The 22,833-nt window shown below is 47.7% G+C and overlaps 2 protein-coding genes across 3 annotated transcripts in view; one reads left to right on the top strand and one right to left on the bottom strand.

Annotated features, from left to right (window-relative positions):
- Window positions 1-14,459, top strand: part of DVL1 (dishevelled segment polarity protein 1) — a 61,962-nt gene extending 47,503 nt beyond the window's left edge. The window contains exons 11-15 of one of the 2 annotated variants that reach the window (XM_062012700.1): window positions 70-147; window positions 4,694-4,825; window positions 5,532-5,699; window positions 6,147-6,353; window positions 9,987-14,459. In XM_062012700.1, the coding sequence (XP_061868684.1) occupies window positions 70-147; window positions 4,694-4,825; window positions 5,532-5,699; window positions 6,147-6,353; window positions 9,987-10,390 (989 nt within the window). In that variant the 3' untranslated portion in view covers window positions 10,391-14,459. Of the gene's footprint in view, window positions 1-69; window positions 220-4,693; window positions 4,826-5,531; window positions 5,700-6,146; window positions 6,354-9,986 lie in introns of both variants that reach the window. The other variant, XM_062012699.1, reaches the window with a different exon arrangement.
- Window positions 14,460-17,091: 2,632 nt separating this feature from the next.
- On the bottom strand, window positions 17,092-21,626 carry TAS1R3 (taste 1 receptor member 3). Its single transcript, XM_010206504.2, has 6 exons — window positions 21,314-21,626; window positions 20,859-21,159; window positions 19,693-20,475; window positions 19,112-19,315; window positions 18,702-18,819; window positions 17,092-18,129 (listed from the first exon to the last, which is right to left on the bottom strand). Exons 1-6 carry the CDS (start codon window positions 21,490-21,492, stop codon window positions 17,204-17,206), a joined length of 2,511 nt encoding a protein of 836 aa, XP_010204806.2. The 5' UTR covers window positions 21,493-21,626; the 3' UTR covers window positions 17,092-17,203.
- Window positions 21,627-22,833: the final 1,207 nt, after the last annotated feature.

Here is a 22,833-nt window from a genome sequence, read left to right as displayed (position 1 = left end):
TCTTACCCTTAGTGTTTGCTGCCAACCTGATCCCACTGATCTTTTTGTCCCTCTCTGCTTGTTTTGCAGCTGAACCAGTGAGGCCAATCGACCCTGCAGCGTGGATCTCTCATACCACAGCCATGACGGGAGCGTACCCCCGTTACGGTATGAGCCCCTCCATGAGCATCACCACATCTACCAGCTCCTCACTAACAAGCTCAATTCCCGAGTCGGAAAGTAAGTCCCAGCGTGGGCAGCGCAGGGCAGACGTCTGCTGGGGGCCAGCAGAGCAGAGCCCAGCCCAGCCACAGGCCCCCTGAGAGCGACAGCCGCCCCCCCACGCTGCAGCGTTCTCTCAGCCTTGCTGTGCTTATGGGGAGCACAAAAGCTGGCTTGGTTTTTATTGGCCCCTCACCCCACAAAGGTCAGAAGTAGAGGTGGTGCTGTTTTGCCAGGCTTCTGGTGCTTTTCACAGTTACAAGCCAGGCCCCTGACTTTATCCCCTTGAGTGGATGTGAGAGCTTCCTCAGCTGGTGTTTGATACATAATTCACTTCAGATAGATGTCACTGGATAACAGTGGGGAAATCTGCCACTGAGATCACATAGCCACCTTTTAGAGGGGTTTTCCTTCTTTTATAGGGGTTTTTTAATACTTTTTAGAGTTTATTGAGCCAAAACCATGTTAATGTCCCTGTGGAATGATGGTTAGAGCTGAGCCTCCTTTCCTGCCCTGTCTATCCGTGGCAGTCTCTAAACTGGTCACATCCATGTCACCAGCAAGTTGTCAGGATTCCTCTTCTTGAGCATTTTTAAAGAGTATAAATTCTTCCTTTTCCTCTTCCTTTGCTTTCTACTGCAAGTGTGGGGATAAAAGGTAGCATTTAGTTTGAAATAGTGGCAGTAGGACAAGGCAAATAAACCCAGGAGCCTGTCTCTGAGAACATTGTCCACTGAAGTCCTACTTGAGGGCAGTGTTCATATTTAAAACAGCACTTCTGTCCACTTGACAGGAAGGTTTGGAGATGCTTTACACCTCTTCAGTATAGATTTGTTTCCTCTAATATCAATATGGAAGAATTTCTCTAGAGGTGCAACCTTTGTTCATCTGTAGCAAGGAGATTTATTGTCTTTGCTTATAGCCACATAGAAATCTTGAAGTGGCTTTAAAGTCCTGAGGAGATGATCTCACTTGTGGAGCAGTGCTACCTCATATGCATTCACTGAAAGCCAGAGGAACATTGACATGTTTACAAGGGATGCTTGAGTGCCTGCCAGAGCCTAAATTTAGGACTGAGTCACTTTTTCCACTTTAAGATTCTTCTAGAGAGAAAGGGAGGATAGAATACTGACAAGAAACAGCACAAGAAACAAGCAGAACAACACCTTGAGGATTTTAAAGGCTGATGTGTTGGTGATTAGTGACTGAATCTTCCCTGGACAAAGGCATGGCTCAAGTGGGAAAGGTGCATTTGCAGGGACCAGTCAAGTCCTGTCAGACCATGCAGGTACCTGCCTCTTGCTTCTGCCCTCTCAGGTTTTATAAGCTCATAGTTCCTTGAACTGAAAGGCCAGCTGTCCTTTTTGTAGGTGTAGTAGCTCAGTGCCTCTTCAGATAGTAGGCAACACCACTGAAGGGAAAATGCATCTGCAGTAGAAAGCAGGAGACCCAGCTCAACTGATGACTGCTTTACCTTGAGATGTGTTTTCAGCCCTGCTGGTACTAAAGGTTGCTGGAATCAAATGTATCTGCTGATTGCTGTCAAACAAGAGTCTGTTGCTCTGGATTCCTCTTGAACTATTCATGTATTGTGTGCCTTGATATCTAGTGATGTGGTTGGGGAGTGTGGGACAGACACCCTCCCACTCATGCTTTTAAAATAAAGGTTATTTGGGAGCAGAACCACGTTTCTGGAGACAGCTTCTCATTTCTATGCCAGTGACTGGAAGTGTTTCCTTTTCTGAGTGCAAGAACACGTGGAGTACCTCAACCTTTACTGTGACCTTCTGCTCAGTACTCCTTCAGCTCAGTCCTGTCACCTCTCCTGAGCACAGCAGGCAGCACCTCAGGGCCTTAGGGACAAAGCACCTGTGCTGGGAACCTCTTGGGCAGGAGGAGTTGGGGAGGAACAGAGGAGGAGAGAGAGGCAAGGACAGGCTGCAAGTTGACATCTCAACAAAGAGCTTCCCGCAGAGTGGAGCTTTCTGACTCCTCATGTTCCAGGGCAAGATTCTGTTTCAGTTCTTCTGAGGCCAGAGTCACTGGTATTTGAAGCAAACATCATCCCTATTCTACAGGAGCTGGCTGTGAAAGTGGGAGCAGCAAATTAATGGACAATCCTAGACAAGGGTGACTCCAGCTTGCTTGTGTTAGGTGTTGTGGATGTCTGCTGGTTCACTCTGCAGCAAGGCCAGGAGAATGTGAATGGACTGAATGACTGCCTTCCTCCTGACCAGCATTCCTTTGCTCTCTAGCCTCTGGACCAAAAGTGAAGGTCTGCTATCTGAAGTATTTGCACAGCTGCTGTCACATCAGTGCTAGTGAGAAACCAGCTGAGATTTTGGGCCCAAACAAGTCACACCACACAGAAGGAGTTACTGTGTTAGCTCTGTTTTCCCAGGTGCATGTCTTCAGAAAACAGGACTATGCAAACCAAGGCAGACTGAGGTGTTTCATAGCAGTTATTGCTTTATGAAGTGTCTTGTTCTCCAGCATTGTTCTGGCTGAGGCAGGAGAGTATTCTCACCATGCTTTGAGAGTGTTGGACCCAGCACCCCAGTCAGTGCAAACTGTGCTCCTTTACTCTGCTAGAGGCAGGTATTTCCAGCCCCTGTTCTGCCACTCCAGGACCCCTTTCTGCTAAGCAGTGCTGTCCCTTGAGATTAACTTCAAGTGTTTGAATGTTTCTTCAACATCTTGTTTCAAAATGCAGCCTGCTGACATTGTTGGAGAGTTTTTGTTCTTTGCATGGACTTCAGAGGATTCCAAACTGAGGTTCCAATATTTCTACTGAATAGCACTCAGCCTGAGGTACTGTGGGACTCCCTGGGGCCTTTTTGTTTGGGTAAATGTGTACTTCCCTACTGAAACAAGGACACAAGCCAGTGGTGCTATTACATGGGTAGGTCTTTGTTTTCCTGGTGCATACACCTCTTGGACTACCAGGATCTCCTCAGGGGAAAACATGCCACTCAAAACCAATAACCAGAGCTTTGTGGTAGACCTGCTTCCCCAGAAAGGAGTTAGTGTGCTCTTCCCAAGATTTGCACATCCTTGTACAGCTGCTCAGGTGGTCAGGCCCACAGGTAACTGAGCTCAGGCCCAAGTGGGTACATTTAAGATGCCTCTTAGGATTTTCCATGTTTGTAGAGGAATTAGACTTGGCCAGGGTTGTTCTTTAAATGCAGATCACAGCTCTTCAAGGAAATACCATTTATTGCTCCCCATGTACTTTATTGGAATGTTATTTAGTTGTGGGGTGGTTTTTTTCTCCCAATCAAACTTGTTGCTTTTTGCCACTAACCAAACTAACTTAAAGCAAAAGCAAAATCTGAGTGCCTGTTGCAACTGTGTAAGTATTGAAACTGCATGTGCAGCTGGGCTGGGTTATCCTCAGGCCTCCTAGCAGGGCATGTGTTGAAAGAAGCAGTTTTCATTGTCTCATGCTTGTTGTGCCTTTGATGGAAAGTTTGGGTTGCTGGAAAAGGACAAAATTGGTTCCCTTGTGCTTTTGAAAGGTGGGTGCTATGGGGGACTGGGAGAAGGGAGGGGAGGAGGGTTTCTGAGAGAAACTACAAACACAGGACAGCCATGCTCCACATGGATTTTCTAGGGCTGAGAAGACTAGACTAGACTCCTACAGTAGGCACCTCAGTTCAGCAGGGAGAACCTCAGCCCTGGTGTTCTGATTTTAGTATAAAGATGAATCAGGGAAGTCTGGAGCCTGTGCTGAGCCAGCCCTGCCCCTGAGTGTGGAATCTGAGCAGAGCTGCTGAGGCATTTGGGAGCAGTGTCCTGCAAGAAAGATGCAGAGCCAAGTAATGCTGCATGAAGTGACTTGTTGATTTGGAAGGCTGCCACCTCTGGGATCCTGAAAAGTTGTTTTTCAAAGGAAACCACCAGCCTCTATCCTGATGATGGAAGCCTCCTTTTCTAGTGCCAGTTCTCCTCAATTCTGCTGATGTCCAGATCTTAAAAGCCCGAATGGACGTTGGCTGAGAGACGTGGTCGTCATCTTTCTCCATGCAGATGGGTGTTACTGCTGACAGTTACACCCAGAGTTACAGGACAAGCCCAGAGCCCCTTGTCCTGCAGAGCTGTGCATACAGGGCACTGAACTGTTGGATGGGTAAGGGCTGTTCTGTGGCCAACTGAAATGGAAAACAATGGTGATGGGACTCCTCGGGGTTCCTTCTCTGCAAAGCTCAGTGCAGAATGCAGTGCTGACCTAGAGCTGCTCTGTGGAGTCCAGACATGCAGGGACTCAGCCTCTCAGTGACTGAACTGGCTGCACTGAGCACAGTCTGTGCAGGATTGGTGCAAGTGCTGGGGTTTATGCCAGCACTGGGGGTGCATGTAGGAACCTTTGTGTCTCCTTTTGCATCTGGTGGCAAAGCTGCATCTTGAAACGTTTCCTCCAAACTGGGAGCTGAGAGGTTCCTTTCAGGCTGGGTTTCATTTCAAAGCAGCATGTAACCTTTCTTCCTTTTAGAATTAGAAGAATCTCCCTTAACTGTGAAGAGTGACATGGCTACTATTGTCAAGGTTATGCAGCTACCAGACTCGGGCCTCGAAATTCGGGACAGGATGTGGTTAAAAATCACCATCTCCAATGCAGTGATAGGTAAGCAGAGCAAAGCATGCTGGGGGGAAGCAAAAACCAGGGGGGAGCTGGGGAATAGGCTCAAGAAACTATATGAACTTTTTGCTGACTTCTGTTCCCTTGACTTGGTATTTGTGAACAGCTCTAAGTGTGACAGGAGGAGCATCAGTCCTTAGAATTGCAGTTCCAGTCAGCCACCCCACCTTAATAAAGCATCTTAAGGACTGTTAGCACCACCACAACCAGTCTGCCTTTGATTCTGTCTTGTGACCTGAACTAGGATAGGGTTTAGTCACTCTAAGTTGTAGTTACATTTTGCTGAGAGAAGGGTTGGAACCCAGGCCTCCAGACACCACGACATCTGCCTGCTGAGGTGGATGACTCTCCCAGTCACTTCTGCCCTGGAAATCCCCTCTTGTTTTCATTGCTGCAACTCAGAAGGGGTTGAAGAGTGTAACTGTAAACTTTTCTGTGTATTTCATGTCAGTGTCCATGTAGTGTTGTGCTGGATGTAAGATGATTCTTTGCTTTATTAAGGTGTGGTGGGAGCTAACTCAGCAGTTAGGCTGAGCTCTGAAAAGAGCATTTTAAGCCCTTTGCAGCAAGGTTGCTGCATCCTGACCTTTGCATTCAGCCCCTGGCACAGGTACTGGTGGGCTGTGTGATAAAGTGCAGATGAATAAACAACCAAAATGATCAGTGTCTCCTCTTCCTGTTCTCATTTCAGGAGCAGATGTGGTTGACTGGCTTTACACACACGTGGAAGGCTTCAAAGACCGCCGGGAGGCTAGAAAGTATGCCAGCAGCATGTTAAAACATGGCTACCTCAGGCACACTGTGAACAAAATCACCTTCTCTGAGCAGTGCTATTATGTCTTTGGAGACCTCTGTGGCAGTAAGTTCCCCATCCTTGAAGGGCAAAGCAGTGTGAGTGTTGTCTCTTCTGTGCTGGCAGGATGCACAGAGTCCTGTAGGGCATGGGAGCCTTTCAGAACAGTGACATGACAGTTAGACCCAGCAGTGAGACCACTTGGAAGAAGAGGTTGAAGTCAAATAGGGTATTGCACTGAGGCTGAAGTAAGCAAGATTTATCTCTAGTGATGCCACAGGCTTCTTGCCTGTCAGTCACACTTACTTTCCAGTCTGTAGAGTGGGAATGATTCCTTCTTGATGTCCAGAAATGCTGCAAAGGTGCCTTGGTGCTCAGCACTAAATACTGATGTCTGCCCTGCTGTATTTGGAGTGAGCTCTGGAGGCTGAGTCCCTGTAGACCCTCCCCACACCAGGTGCTGTGTCAGCTGTGAGGTAAGAGCAGAGCCTTCAGCTTTTGTCTCTCTTGCAGATCTGGCTGCACTGAACCTGAACAACGGTTCTAGCGGAGCCTCGGATCAGGACACTCTCGCTCCACTTCCACATCCTGCTGCTCCCTGGCCATTAGGCCAAGGATACCCATACCAGTATCCTCTGCCCCCTCCATGTTTTCCACCAGCATACCAAGACCCAGGCTTTAGCTATGGTAGTGGCAGTGCAGGGAGCCAGCAAAGTGAAGGTAAGGCAGTTAAGCTGGTGTTTATTTCTGCAGCTGTCATTACCCCTAACCATTGCTTGAGTTCCTGTACTGTCTATGCTTCTGTCCCGTGGGTCTGTTTGCTACCTGCATGCATTTGCTACAACTGCACTTAATCAAAACTCATTGTGTGTGGGATGGAGTGGGTTAGCCTTTCAGCTCTGTATTGAAACTGCCAGCAGTGTTTTAACTGAGTCAAGAATAGACTATAGACTGGAATAGAATGGACTTGACTAGACTAGAATGGGCTAGACTAGACTAGAATGGACTAGACTAGACTAGAATGGACTAGAATAGACTAGAATAGGCTAGAATGGACTAGAATAGAATAGACTAGAGTAGAATGGACTAGAATAGACTAGACTAGAGCAGAATAGACTAGAATGGAATAGAATAGAATAGACTAGAAGGGACTAGAATAGACTAGACTGGAGTAGACTAGAGTAGAATAGACTAGAATGGAATAAACTAGACTAGAATGGAATAAACTAGACTAGAATGGATAAGAATAGAATAGAATAGAATGGACTAGAATAGACTGGAATAGATGAGAGTGGACTAGAATAGATGAGAATGGACTAGAATGGAATAGACTAGACTGGAACAGACTAGAATAGATTAGAACAGAGTAGACTAGATTAGAATAGACTAGAATGGACTAGACTAGCCTAGCCTAGAAGCTGTGTATAGTTCTGCTGTAGTCCTGTACCCCCTGCAAAATGCCAGTGGGGAACTAGAGCCAAGCTGTTTGTCATGTCCATGGTGGCATGAGCATCTGCACTTGCCCAACAGCACCACACAGCAAAGTACTGCTTGGAGAATGCTGATCAGGCCAACTCCTCAATGACTCAATTGCCCACCCTGTTGAACTGTTGTTCCCTTTTGAGAGGTAAGAGCCATTGCCAGCAGTGGGGCTGCAGTCACTTGATATTGCTGGAGATGAGCCCATTTTGTTGATGACAGAACAGGGACTAGAACCAAAGTGCTCTTGGCTTTCACTTCAATGCCTAGTACAACAGAAAAATCACTCTTAGCTGGTGTGAGACAAGTGTGAAGTGACCAGCCAGATGGTTTACAGGGCTGAAACACTGCTCACAGGGAGGAGAGTCTCTCTTGTAATATGTGAAGACAATACTGCATGGATTAAAAACCTGACCTCCTCCTTTCCTACCCTGGCATAACTTTGTGGTTCATTGTTAAACCTTAGTAACTAATGTATGTGTTTTTTGGCTGTACAGATATCTTTTTTAATCACTTCCAGAGTGAGTTTTGCTTTTGGAAATGCTTCCAGTCAAGAAAGGGTGAGGATTAGCTGTGTTTTTGTGGTGAACATCCAGTAACGTGGATGTAACCCCTTCCTTCTTACTGCAGCCACTTCCGTTTTGCCAAATTGCACTAAAGAATTTCCTGACAGGAACTTGCTCACAAGGTTTTAGCACTATTGCTTCCCAACCTGTCTCAAAGTAAGCAGTGTCTGTGAGGAAGCTCACAGGGGTATCCAGAGAGCTGCAAGCTGATTGTGCTGGAAGGAATGTGACTGGTTTTTTTGGCAGCTGGTTCTGTGAGCAGCAGAATCTCTGCTGATGGAATAGGAAAGGAATGGTATTTTATCCATGCGACCTGTGTTACTGGCTAAAGAGAGCCTTGAGAAAGCTTCCAAGGTGTATCATTTTGAAGGCTTTCACCTCTTTCCTTGTTCTTTTGGAAACTACACTTCTGTGTTGTTTCTTGTTTTGTAACTGTTATTCCCTTGTTTTGTTCTGAGCAAGCGTTAGACTGAAGGATTCATACAGGAATGGCTGACTCTAGGGGATTGGTAAGCTTCAAATGCCTCCATAATAACAATGAATTCACAGCATGATCATTTAGACTCCTGTAACCCAAATGTTTAGCTGTATTTTTTGTTCTTTTTTTTTCCTTTTTTGTTTCCTTTTGGATTGTCTTGGATGCTCAACCTGTGTCAGTGCACAGTAGCCCAATAGCGTGGCATTAGCCTCTCCACCTCCTGGGGCCCTGTGTGACACTGCTGCAGCAGCTCTGGGGGGAATGGCATCAGATACCTCCCTGTCAGCTCAGATGGGAAAATCCTGTCACCAGTCTCTTGGTTGCTCTTTATAAAATAACAAACAATCCCAGCTCCTGGTTTGCTGTTGGGTCAGAACTGAGTTCATGTGGGGAAGGAGAGCACTGCTGCAGAGCCATGCCGTGCTTTTGAGATGAATGTGGTGTATTTGCTGATGGTTACAGTGACACAGGCTTTCAGTGCAGCTTCCTTTCGCCCCTGCATGATCTTTGCCACAAGCTATGGAATTGGCCATGAATTCTTATGTAACAAGGAAGAGTGACTTGGGTAAGGTTTGCAGGGTTTGGATGGATGGTGACAGAATGAGTCAGGAGACAAAGGCAGAGGCACATTTGCTGTGGAAGGGTTAAAATGAAATGTCTGTTTTCTTCCACTGGGAATCACATGTCACACTGGAGAGCTTATAAATGATCTCTTCTTGGAGATAATCTCTGTATTGTTCTTTGGAGCAGAAGCTGTAAGAGTCGACCTGCTGACCAGCGCTTTCTCCTCTCTCATTTGGTTGCATGAGATCGTTATGAAACGTTTGAAGTGACAGCTCAGGGAGCACCTTACCTCTCCAAAAAGCTCACTTGAATGCCCTGTGCAGCATCTGGCAGAGGCAGCTGAGCCCATTTTGGTCTGTCCATTTACAGATGGAAGGAAACTGAGGCACAAAGCAGGACAGTGTTCTTCCCAGAGCTGAGGATCCTTTTAGGAAGACAATCTTGCACTAAGCTGGGACCAACTTAATGTCATATGCTAGGGGTTGGTTTATTGGGGTTTTTAAAACAATAATTAACTTGGAAATGTCTCTTGACATCATCTAAACCATCTCTGATGGCACCAGAGCGACTTTCAGCTGTGATGGGGAATCAGTTGTGAAGTTCAGCGAAGCCTGTGTGCAGCAACAGCTCAGCAGCAGTCCTTTGTTTCCCTGGGTTGATTTAGTGATCTCTGCTGCACGTTACTGCTTCATAGTTCAACAAATCACTGATTATCCAACACAGCACTGTAGTGATGAGCCTCAAAAGAATCCACCCACTGAGGCCAGCAAAAGGACACGGTACCCTCGGGTGGTTTGGCCCCGGGTGTGAGTATGCCCAGCGTGGCCAAGGGTGACAGAGAAAAAGCTTTTGCTGATACGAGACAGCAAAGACAGGGACAGTTACAATGAGATTGCACCTCGTTTGCTTGAGGCAAAACCCAAACCTCTGCTTCTTCCTTCCATTTTTGCTCCTCCCCTCTCTCCAGTCCAGGCGGGGCCGCAGTGGAGCTTTGGCCAGTAGTTCTAGGCTAGCTGCTGCTTTCACTGTGCAGGCTCTAAGGTGTCTCCGTGTACCTGTGCATGGCACAACCTCATCAGCTTTGTCCTACCCATCCTCGCTGCCAGATCCCACCGACCCCCCGCGGCGCGGCACGGCCGGGCCTGCTTTCGTCACTCCTGTGGCCATTCCGACCGTCACTCCCGGGCCCGTGGGTTCTGGCGGGAGCTGACGTGGGAGACGGGGCGAGCTAATCCCGTTGCCTTCTCTTCACTCCTGGGCTCTTAGGAAGCAAAAGCAGCGGCTCGAACCGAAGCACCAGCGAGAACAGCAGGAGAGGCCTTGGCAGAGACAAGGAGCGCAAGTCGGGCGGCAGCGGCAGCGAGTCGGAGCACACGGCCCGCAGCGGCGCGCGGCGCGACAGGCCCGGCAGCCAGCTCAGCCAGCGCAGCCACGGCTCCGCCGCCCACAGCGACAGGAGCCACCACAGCCAGCACTCCTACGGGCCTCCCGGGGTGCCACCCCTCTACAACCTCCCCAAACTGGGCTCCAAAGTCTACGGGACGAGCGGCCCGCCCGGAGGGCCCCCCGTGAGGGAACTGAGCTCCGTGCCGCCGGAGCTGACGGGCAGCCGACAGTCCTTCCAGAAGGCCATGGGCAACCCTTGTGAATTCTTTGTGGACATCATGTGAGAGGAAAGTGCCTTCAGACTCTGCTGGGGGAAGGGATTGTTTGAGGGGCTGGCTGGGTCACTTGGTTGGCCTCCAACACTTGGTGGAAGGGACTCGGCTGTGTTGCGTGTCCCAGCCTCCTGGTTTGCAGGTGTGTTGCAGAAAAAGTAAGAAGTATGCTAAAAAAAAGGAAAAACAACCCACAAAACTGATCCAGCCCTCCCCCCTGGGATTGTTAAATATCAGCAAATCCATGGCATCTTTTCCTTCTCCCTTTTCCCTTCCCTCCCTCTTGTTTTTGATGGTGGATGGCTGGTGTATGTTCACATCTTAACAAGCTTTGGTAACTGTGGCACCTGCTTCAATGCAATGAGTGTCTGTTTGATGGCTGGTTCAAAGCCTGTTCTTTCACGACTTCTAAATTTCCAGTAATGCATAGGAGCACTTTTTCCCTCCCCCCCCTCCTCTTACAAGGCAAAATGAGGGTTGGCTGGTGTCTGTGCTACTGCCCTGTGATGCTGTTTGTTGCGTGCATCAGTCAGCACTCGACGTGGCCACACAACACGTGCTTGGGAAGGAGCAGGCTCAGACCAGTTCCCAGCAGAAGGCAAAGCTGTGGCTACCAGCTTCTGCTGACTAGGGAGTGTAAATCAATCTGTCTTTCCTTTTCCTTGGGTTCTTTTTAAGACGTTGTTCTATCAAGGGAGCGCTGGGGCCTTGCTGCTGTGTGTGTTCAGTGTGCAGAGCTTGTAAAGCTGGTTCATGTAGTGTCAGGACGCTGACTGTGTAGCTGCTGCCTGTTCTGGGGCATTTCAGCCACATCCCTGCTGACAGATGTGCCTGTTTCTTTTGCTTATAGTGCAAGTAGGCTTGTTTGCAGGCTTTAGAAGTTTCCACAGAGATAGGACAGTTGCTGCTGTGTGGTTCTGATTGTGTTGCTGCAGCTTTTTCTTTTCTAAGGGGATCTTGATCCCGTTCTAGCAGAGACGTAGGTAAATCCTGGCTCCCACTGGGACCTGGCTGTTCATTTTGATCACCTCTTTGTCCATTCTTAATTTCTGAGCAGTATCTTTCTCCTGAAATAGAAACCTGGAGATGTCTGATCCCCATTGCATTGTTACCCCAGGGAACGTGTTCTGAGCACAGGTTGGGGCTCGCTGGTAGCAGAGAGGTGAGAGGGTGAGAACAGCTCATAAATGGTACAGTGAATGAAGCTTTATACCTGACACAGAGCGAGACCCAGGCTAAAAGCTCCTGCTGGGAGCTCTGACTTAAGCAACTGCTGTTGTATATCCCCCAAGATTTCATGACTGTGTATTTTTCTCTCTAAGGCTATGGATGCTTGATAAAATACATTCAGGAACCTTCACTGATGTTTAAGAAGCTTTTTGAAAGTACCTGAATCAGGGCATGGCAAGAGCACACCCACACTCTGTTCTGGTGGCTCCTTTCATGGGATGTATGTGTTAGGCTGCAGTCACTTAGTGGCATTTGACCATGGGGCCATGCCTCAGTGAAATCCTCTCTTGTGAGACACCTGCTTCTGGCAGGTTTTAGGACAGGTGCTTTAAAATCAGTCCTTACTGTACATAAGCATTTTCTTCACTGGTAAGAAGCTTCTTCTTGTTATGTTCCATGCTTTATGGATAGTGTGAATATCCAAAATGAATGTCAAAGGAGAACGTGGCTTTCTCACTGTATCCATGTATATAGCATAGAGTATATTCATGTTCCTTGGTCACCCTGAGAAGTTACTCTTCAAACTGTCCATTTTGTATGTTGCTCTTTCTGATGGGTATTTTTTTCACTCCTTCTTTTCTTATTCCATGTCTGTGTGCAAACACGTCCCTTCTCCAAAAGCCTGAGGCACGTTTTCCAACGCCTGTGTTTCACTGGAGACTTAAGTCTCACTTTCAGAAGGGAGCTAGGCCTTTAGGAAACTGTGTCACTCAGGCTAGGCACTTCAGTCACTGGGCTTCTGAACTAGCTGAGGGCTTTTGGACAGTTTTCTTTACAGAAGCCTCCCAGGACACGTACATCGGGTTCCTGAAAGCGGTGCTGTCAGCACGGTCCATCCCATGGGCTAGCGGAGATTGCAGAGTTGGTGGTGGCTTCTTCAAAAGAACCACACCACCCAAAGCTTGACTGTCTAACAGTATCCTTTCTTTTCCTTCCCTCCTCCCAGTAACACAGCAAAGATGCAAACTAACTCAGTACAATGTTTGGAAAGGTTGATGTTTCAAGCGAGGGAGTAAGTCAGGGTAAAATAACGCTGTGATTCTGCTGTGTCTCCAGCAGACACTGGTAAGGAGTCTTTGACTCTACTGACAATCACTAGTGGTTCTCCTTTTACATGAATTTGAGCTTTTCTGGTCCCTGATAGGATTTTTCTGTCCCACTTTGTTAAGGCAGAACTTACCAGGGCTGGAGGAGATGACTCATTTCAATAAGATATTTCCAAGCTGAGGGCAAAGAAACCTGTTTCATTTCCTTCTGGCTTTTCAAGAGTTGCAGTTTACACATCTGATGGGTTGGGCTTTTTGTCTTTTTATGCTGTTGGCAGAAACTGTGTCTTGCTGGTCTTTGCTGCTATGTTGAAACGACTGTGTTATATACTTGGTGTGTGTGTGGGTAACTCTGGAATGAGGCTGCCAGTCCATAGCATAGGTGTGGGAAAGCATTTGTCTGCAGAGGAAATCAGACTGCTAAACACAGCCTGAACTAGCTTCTCCCACAAAGGAGCATCCATTTCAGGCAGATGCTGGGTGTAGTGGTTAATACTGTAGAGCTTGTAGAACCTGCCATTTACAAAGAGCAGTAGGAGAATGTACATGACCCTTCTGTGAACAGTGCAATACATAATGGCCACGGTGTGTAAAACAAAAGCTTGGTTTCCCTGCCTTGTGGTGTACAGCAGAGAGGCTGCTTGGAGTGAATGGAAAGTTAGGCCTGAAACATTGCTAGCTCTTAATTCTCAGAAGTGAACAAAGACAGGAGATTTCCCAGATCCCTCCTTGGCTTTCAGTGCATGTGCATGTGTCTTTGCTACAAGGGAGCCTTGGGGCCTAACTGCAAGTTTCTCCTGTTGGGTACAGTACTACCTGCAGAAAGAAGTGCCACTGATGCCAATGAAACTACTCACAATAGGAAAGACTGTGCCAGATGGAGGTTTGAAGGCTGGAGTCCTGCAGAACTCTCTGTTTCTCTCACCAGGGGCTGAAATTGTTCTCTGATTTTAATGTCAAGTAACTGGCACTGGCTGGGCTCTGGAATGCATGACCTGTGCCTCTGACAACAGTGAGAGGTTATGGGTTGGCTCTGTAGGGCATTGAAACAACCTCATAACAGGAGCCTTAAGTAGGTGACATCATCCTGGAAGTGAGACCCTCGACGTGTGCTTGTGCTGTGCAGCTCACTGTTCATGCATGCCTGCCAAGAGCTTTGAACAAGGACTAACAGGTATGTTTGGAAGCTGATGTCTCCTGTCCAAAGGAGGTAGATCTGTAGGGGTAGTGTACCCACCTGGTGTATGAACTCTGAGGAGTAAGGTTTGTTGGTAAATAGTCTTAAAAGCACTGCTACTGTCTTTTACCTCCTGTTCATAAATCTACTTTTCAAAGGTAACAGTCCCCTGGACACTTTATCCAAAGGTATATTGGATGGCAAGCAATGATGCACAGACATTGACTTTGGACATTGTTTTTGTTCTGTTCAAATGGGCAGTCCCAGCTGGAGACTTGACAGCTCATGAGTTGATGTAATTGTTTTTGTTTTTGCATTGAACTGGATTGTAATAAGATTGACTTAAAGTTATTAATTCTAATCAGTGATTAGAAATACATGTAAAGAATTTTATGTACAGTAGAGGAACAAAGTTACATGATTTTAAATAATGAAACCCCAGACTATCACCTATCCTAGAACTGGTTCTACTCAAAGAGTGACCTCTGACTAGCATGGACTGCACTGTTCCTGTTAAATGTCTATTGCCTAATTGAGTTCTTTTTTGTAGATATTGTATTAAAACCCAAGTGTCTGTATAGTTAATATATAGCTGCTTATGTGTAAATGCTATTTTAAACACTAAAAAGCTTTTAATTTTATGTGATAACCACAGTGTATGTCCTCAGTTCTTTGCACTGTCTTTCATTCAAGAATGATGAAATGCTGCTTGAATCTCACTCTTGTTTTTCCCCCACCACACTGAAGTTTTGTCCTCTCCACAGAAGATTGTTGAGGAGCTCATGGTAGGCAGCTGGGAGTTCTGTGGTTTCATGGCACTTCCCAAGTGCTTAGTGTTCAAAATATGACAGGAACCCTGTAAATGTTCCCCACTAAACTGGGTCACAGATGATTGAAACCTGACTTTTCCACTCAGGTTAATGACATCTGACTGGAAACACAAGACTTGCCCTTCTTTAGAAGTGCTGTAGCTTTGAGCTAATGACTAATATATTGGGGCAGAAGTTGTGCTCTCCTCTTAAATTGCCCTACCTCTTAATTATTGAGCTTCTCTGTGTCACAGCTTGGCAGGAGTAGGTACACAGGAAAGGATGGACAAAGTCTGTGGAAGTAAGAGAAAGCTGGAGGATACATCCTGTTCCAAACACAGCAGCTGCAACACGTTTCCCTGCTGCAGCCTCAGGAGGTGAATCTGCTGATTGAACCCAGCAATGTGTTCAGCTGTTTCGTGCCAGTTTCCCTTTTTTCTGACAAACTCCAGCAGAGACAAGCCAGGATCATTAGCACACCACTTTCAGACTAACTGGTAAGCTTTAAACCACAGTGTATTTGTCATACAACATAATGCCACCCTGTAAGGCCTGGGTGGTTCAGACACAAAGACCAGCCACAGCTGGATGAGGCAGATTCCCTTGTCTTAGCTGGTAGAGGTCAAGCAGCAAAGGGAGAGACAGAGCAGTAGTTATTATGGAGGCAGATGTTACAAAGGGCACAATTCTGCAACAGATTTATGTAGGAGCCTGTGAGAAAGTCTTGCACTTTCCCATATTCTCTCTTTTAAACCCTGTCTGTTTACAAAGGATGCAAAGTGGTCTGGCCAGCATTTTCCCAGCTGGATGAGTACTAAATGAGCAGACATGCCCTTTTCCTGCAGGGCCTGGTGGACTCCAGCTGACCTAAGATGAGTTGTCTGCAGGTTACTGGAACAGGTTGAACAATTTAATCAGCTGCTTTTCCCTTCCTCCCTCTTCCCCTGACCATCCCCCTCCCCCCTTTCCTCCTAAAGGAAAGGAAAACTCAAGTCTGTCCCAGCTCTAGCTCTGCTGCCAGAAAGAGAAGCAACAGAGGTGAAATTGATTCTTTCCCATCTCTGTTTCTGGAGTGATGATCAGAAGTTATTCCTGCTTCTCTACCACGAAGTCACAGCACTGGAGGGAGGAGTACTGCTGGGATTCTCAGGTGTGACAATACTTGCTGCAGTCTGCAGACACAAGGACTTCCCCAGTCTTCAGGTCAGATTTTTGCTGTCTTTAATCACACTGAGGAGTGATCACACTTCTGTCAAATGTTTCCCATGTTTCCTCGTGTATGCCAGGAGGATTTTACATGCAGGTGGCCACAGAAATCCAGGACAGGTGGCTTTGCAGTGCACAAAAAAGCTCTTTTCCTAAGAGTGAAAATACTCCCTCATTTAGATTAATTTGCAAGTTCTTTTAAGGCATTTCCCTTTGTAGAATGCCCCACTGGGTAAGAAATGCTTCTCTCTGGTGACCTTTGTGTGGTTTATTGGGATGAGGTGAATTTTTTGCCCTGACTTTGGACGGTGTGATTTGCACACTGGCCATTTCCATGTGTCTTGTCCCCATTTCCATGCTCTTTGCAAACACATGTTAATGAAACACAAATGAGTGAGCTGGAATTTGAAAGGGTCATAGACTCCTTGCATGTGCATACAGCTGCCTTTACACATCACAATGGTTTCTACAGGGTTTGTGACAAAGTAGTGAAGGAAATGGGAAAAAATGGTGTTTCCATGGGAAAGGTTACTTAACAGACATCTAAACATGAACTGGGGAGAGGGCAGCTTTTTGTTTGTGACAGTGAGAGAAAACCCTCATTTCATACTGTGTAAGAAGTGTGAAATTGTGAGAAATCTTCTGTTCTGATATCTGGATGTTTACAGAATCATTTATGTGGAAAGTAATACCTGAGTTGTACTGAGATTCTGGCTTGAATAACTACAGGTGCTCTGATTTGGAATGAAAGTCAGAATTCCCTCCCCTTCCTCATCTACCTCCTGTGTCCAACAGGAGGAAACCTGCACAGGAGCTGTGCTTCCTGATGTTGCTTGCTAGAAGGTCTTTATAGAGGATGCTGTATAAGCAGGTCTGCAGTGTCATTACTTAATCACAAGGATGAAACTTCTCAGATGATTCCCTTCTGTTTTTCTGATCAGTTCTGTGCTGGGAAAGGATTCCTGGGTATAGCTCTAGAGCAGTTACCCAGTTAATAAGAAGTGGAAATCACCAGCAGTCTTTAGAGGAAAGTGGTGTGGATGAGGCTTCTGGCTCAGGCTGCCAGAGCTGAGAGGTGATTCTATGAATAAGTATCAGTACTGTAGGTTGTTTGCTGAACTGAACCTGCTTTTGTCTCCTGTGTGTGATGAAAAAGGTGTTCAGCTATAAAGAGGGTGGCTGCTACTCTGCTGGAGATGTTTTGCTTCATTCTGCTCCTACTGTTGAGCCTGCTGGGTGAGGCTGTATTTGTGTGGTGATTGTGGCTGGGGCTAGAGCTCATACACTCATCACAAACAGAATTATCTCCTTAAAATGCAGGCAGCTCATCTTGAGGAGCAGGTGACAATGGGTCTGTTTATTGAGAATCCTCCTCTGGCTCCTCAGTGATGGAATTGTGGAAATACTCTGCTGTGTTCAGGTCAGGCTTAAGCAGGATGATGTAGCATTTAGGGATATAGTAAGACCCCAGGATACCCAGGCTGGTTATCAAAGTGGCACCAATCTGAGCAACAGACCTGAGGACTGTCTTCAGTGTGGAAAAAAAAGCAATGAAGAAGATCCAGGTGATGAAATAGATGAGGATGGCAAACGTGATCCCCCTGGCAATGTTGTACCTCTTAGCAGAAGTTTGTACCATGAACGTGCACAGGAAGCAGACAAAGGCTAAGCAGCCATTGTAGCCATGCAGCAGGGCAAAGGCAAACCAGGACCCTGTGTTACACAAAAGCAGAACTTCAGTGGGCAGCGACTTGTAATCAGATACCAGATAGTCAGGGCCCAAGTGAAAATAGCACAAGCAGAACAAGCACTGGGTGAAGATGCACAAGGCAACGAGCAGCCAGGCCCTCCCCTGGGTCACCCAGCCCAAGAAGGTGGGGGCACAGCGAGGGAACTCTGTCACCAGGACGATCTCGAGGGACTTGATGAAGAAAGTAGAGAAACAACCACTGAGGCACAGGGCATAGGCCATCTGCTGGGTCATACAGAGGTTGCTGCTGGGCCTCCCGATGTAGAGGCAGCAGCTGAGAGACAGCAGCGCCAGTGTGAACAAGGCAAAGAGGTTCAGCGTGCCCCCAGCAGCCTGCACGAGGGGAGTGTCCAGGTTCTTCAGGAAGAGCAGTGCAATGAGGCAGGTGAGGGAGATGGTGATGGCCATGAGTGTGAGCAGGACCATGGCCAGTGGCTGGCTCCAGAAGAGAAACATCTCCCTGCGCTTGAAGCAGCGCGTGCTGCGCCCCGGGGACCACTGGTGCTGCAGGCAGGGGGTGCAGGTGGGGATGGCTGCAAAGAGCAGGGAGAAGCTGATGAGCACCTGGCAGCCCTTGAGGGTGGCTCACAGTCAGGAATGAGGTTGCTGCTTTGGGTGCTGCTTTGCCTACTTCCCCCAGGGCTTCCTGAGTGGATCTCATAGTGCCATCTGTTTTCCATCTGCTTTTCCGCCCTCCCTGAGAAGGACCCACGTATTTCTTGGCTCTGTTTCCCTTCCCCAGGAAGGGTGACCAGCTTCTAAAACATCCCAGAATCTCATCATACACCTTTCTTCTACCTGTGACCCAGAATTTCACCATACCCCTCTCACCTACCACTTAGGATAAAGCATTACCCATTGTCCTTATGCATCCTCTTTGGGGTCGACAGAGGAAGCTCTTCCACACAAGCTCTGTAGAGCAAGACTGAGCAATGCATGGGAGCAATGCATGGCACAACAAAAGGGAGGCAAATATTCTGCACTGGCAGTGTCATGGAGAAAGAGCTCACAAGTGGTCATTACCAGTTCTGTGAACCTGGGTGACCCCAACTAGTAGACAGGTGTAATACAGACAGTTAAAGCCATTGAATTTCCCAAACCTCACCTCTACTGTTCCAGTAGGTGTTTTCTGGGCAATCTGTACAGTCATAGCAGCAGAGGTGGAATCCTTTGCTAATTTTCAATTGTCCTGGTGTACAGTTTCTGAAGCACTCTAAGGGCTCCTAGATGAAAGGAAGGATGCATGTCAGTTGCAGGAGAAGCACCGTATCACCAAACTGATTAGAGGAAACTGGCTGTGTCTGTGCTGGGGTCCAGCCTGTGTCTGTGCTGGGAGTGCTGGGAATACCTTCTTCTAGTTTTGCACAATGGAGATGTGCAAAGGAGGAGCAAGAACTGGGTCCAAGGCAAATCCTGTAGGAGTAGCCCGTGGGCTAAGAGCTCCTTGTGAACAATCCTGACAGAAGGTCACAACATTTCACTTCATTTGTTTATGCTTTTGCCCACTGTCTTTACCTTTTGATCTGCAGTGTGAAAATGAATCAGGGACTTGTTGATGGACAAGGAGCCTTCATATGTGCCTACAGGCAGATAGGTAAGGGTGCCGTTTCTCCAGGACCAGAGTATAAGCTTGTAGTCAGTGTCTATGCTGTGGGATTGATCAAACTTGAACCTTTGGCCATTCACCTCGAATGGGAGAGTATTCATGAAGTGCAGCAGCTGAGGAGAGAATGAACATGCACAGTGAATATTGGGACATGTTATTGCTTGGAGGATGATAAGGCAGTAAGTTAATTTCTGGGTAGAGTCTGCTGTCCCTTTCATGGGCTGAGATTGTGACTATTGGACTTCTAGCTGTATTATTAACTACTCCATTGTGCCAAACCTAAGCAGTGGGAGCCAGAACACGGCCCTTGAGAGGGGAAGGCAGCCCTAGCCAGCAGCACAGAAGGTGCACCGTGCTGGTGTAGGGGCTGGCTGGCTGAGGGATCTGCACATCCAGGGCAGGGGCAGGGTGTGATGTTACCCCACCTCCCTGCCTGGCTGCCTGCAGCTCTGATGCAAAACTGCTCTTAGTCCCTTAGACCTTTCCTCACCTGCCAAGATCTGATGGGTGCCTTGGGACAGGCTTGGTGTGTGCAGCCCAGGGCTCTGTGCAGGGCCTGAGCCACGCTGTAGACTGCGATGTACACTGGCTTTACGTGTGAGCGCCTCAGCAGGTGGGAGATGTTGCCCAGAGAGATGTTGTCACAGTGTTTGCAACGTGTGTCCAGTACATCAGAGCCCATCAGCTGGTAGAATTCTTCAGACTCCTGGCAAAATTTGTCCTGCTGAACAGAAGCAAAGAGATTGGCAACGTATCTCCTGAAGCCAGGCACTTCTGTGTTTACTTCTGGTCTAAAGCCTAAGACTGTCCCAATGCTTTGAATGTTGGGGATGGAGGCAGTCATGTCAGACAACACCCAGGCTCCAGTGCCAATCCAGACTTTATTGCTCAGTCCCATTCTGATGCTGTGTTCAAGGAGGGCCTGGGCTGACTTAATAGAGGCAAAAATGACAATGACATTGACTTGGGTATTGTTAATTAACTTAATGGTATCTTCCATTTGGTTTTTGGCTTCGGGCTCTTGCAGGTCTGTAGGAATCAGCCCCTCAAATGCAATGCAGAGGCTGTGGTTCATAGCTGCACTTGAGAAGAGCTCCTGAGCCTCTCGGCCATATTTGTCGTCACTGCCAACGGTGGCAATCCAGTTCCACTTAAACTCGTCCAGCAGCAGGACCACAGCATGCACCAAGGTCTTATCACTGGCCACAGTCCGATAGAAGGATGGGTACAACTCCGTGTCGCTGAACGTCTCACTGCTGGCTCCGTAGCTGACCTGCAAGTGAGAGGGGACGAGGGAAGGTGAGGCAGAGAGTGAAGCTGAGGCAGTGGTCATAATCCAGATCACTCTCCACATTTTTGCTGTGTTCTCAAAAAGTCTGTGTCAGGAGAGTGGGAAAAGCCATCAACTGGCCTGTCACATGCCTTTGGTAGCCCTTGCCCATGTGTCTCTTTCCCACGTGGCTGTCTCCTTTCACTGCCTCTCTGGGAAGTTGGAACATGCTCCAGGAGAGGAGTTTAATGACCTACCTAAGATCACCCACCCGTGGCAGAGGGAAGACTGGCATTTGTGCTTTAGCAGACCTAGAGCATAGACAGCACTGCGGATTCAAACCCTCCCCCCACCAAAATTGCTGCTTCTCCTCAGAGTTTCCTTACCTGTGGGATCAAGAGGAAGCTGAATAGTTTGGCTGTTACCAGGCAGAGATCTGAGTTGTGTGGCCCGATCACAGCAGTCACACGGGGCTGGTAGTCGGTGTAGTTGGACAAGACTCCAATGCCTGTTGTGCCATTTTGGGTCAGAAACAGCAAGCTGGGCTGTAAGGCTGCCAGGGGCTCCAGGCAGGTGTCGTGCATGTCGTAGCCCAGCTGCACCCCTGGGAGCAGCGAGGTGGAATTGTTGATCTGATCGATAGCGAACTTCATCCCGAGAGCCCATACTAACCCATCTACAAATAACCTACAGTCAGAGGAGACACAGGATTACATGGGCTGTCAGTGCTGCATATCCCACATGCTTTGACTTATTAGCATCCTGTCTGTTGCTATCAGAGGGAACACTTTCCCTTCCCAGCCCAAGTGACCAGACTTCCCGGAGCTCGCGTTCCTCTCACCTTTCACACACCACCGTCGTGGGCTCTGATCGTGCTGTCAGGTTTGTGGTGTCCATTCCAAAAGGGAACAAGCCTCCTATGATATAATCCCCAGGCCTGCTGAACTGAGCTGATAGGCACACGGGTTTGAGGGCTGCCACGTAACCAAAGCTCAAGCACAGCAGCAGGGCAGGGACCATGATTCGTCTGCCTTGAGGGATGTCTCGGAGAGATCTCCAAGAGAATGGGGGAGAGGGAACAGGAGCAGGGGATCCAGTCTCATCACTTCCCAGGAAGCTGCTTTAATAGAGCTCAGAGAGATGGAAATAACAGGGAAGAATTTGTTAAGCAAAAGGCATTGAATGTGTAACTGGTTGGTGGGCAGTAGTCAAATACACAGCAACACCCCATCAGTGGGCTTGGCTGCAAACCACTGCCTTAATCCTGGCATCAGTTACTCTGTGAGCAGCCTTTACCCCAGCAGACTGACTGACTGAACTCATGACCACAGCTCTGGAAACTGCACTTCTTGTAAAACTGACCTCAGCCAGTGCAGGCTGCTCATCTAAAAGCATAGCCAAGGAGAACACACAATCCAGCAACAGCAGCACAACCCAACAAGCTGAAGTAACTCAAGTATTGCCCATACAGAGGCTGTGGAGGGAAAAAAATCACTTGCTCCCCAGCACTGCTGCCTGCCCTGGGTTCATCTGAGCTTCCCCCTGGCTGTCTGTGATCCAGGCATTCCCTTGTGTGCTCCCTGAACTGAAAGATGTCCCCCAGTTTAGTTTTTAAATGAACTTGAGAAGGGTGTGTGGAGCTGTTTGAACCAAAGGGCAGTGGCAAGAGACTTACCCAGCAGGAATTCTACTGCATTTTATGTAATTCAGGGTCACTTCCTCATGGAGATCACCAGATCTTCAAGGACTTGTCTGGAGCAGGCTGTTCCTGGATCACCAGGTTGGTGAGCTGTGCTATTACTTGCAAGTTGCTCTTGGTGGATCTAAATTCTTCTCACCCTGTGCTCTGGTGTTGGTTTCAGTTTAAAGCCGTTGCTTTAGGTGCAGGTCCCACAGCACAGTCCTTTAGGCTGTGGCATGGTTTGCACTTTTTCTCCTGTCAGGTTTTAATCCTAGAAAAGGCAGGTCTGAGTTGGGAAGTTCAGTTATTGGCTTATTATATATTTGTACTGTGTCATAGGAACTTTGCTACAAGGCTAGAACAGATTTGTATGTATGAAGAGATGCAGGACACTGGGAAGGTGTCTCCATCCTTCAGGCAAGCCACAGCTGCAGATACCCATGTCACACAGATTTATACTGACATCCTTTTCAGGCCTCCTTCCCCTTAATTAGCTTAAAATCGGTAAGTACTTCTAAATAGCTCTCAGTACAAATTCAGCTGCTCATGGGGACGAAACAAAAGCTGTTTGAATGGTGCAGAAGTCACAAGCAGTTCTTTACTCTTGTCACTCTGAAATCAGCTGTGCTTCCAGCAGATGCCATGTTTAGGCCATGGACTTTTTGTGCCAAACACTCCCT

Source organism: Colius striatus, chromosome 21, assembly GCF_028858725.1.
Source record: "Colius striatus isolate bColStr4 chromosome 21, bColStr4.1.hap1, whole genome shotgun sequence".
NCBI lineage: Eukaryota > Metazoa > Chordata > Aves > Coliiformes > Coliidae > Colius > Colius striatus.
Note: the sequence above shows the minus strand (reverse complement) of the source record. Positions and strands in the feature narration are given on the sequence as shown.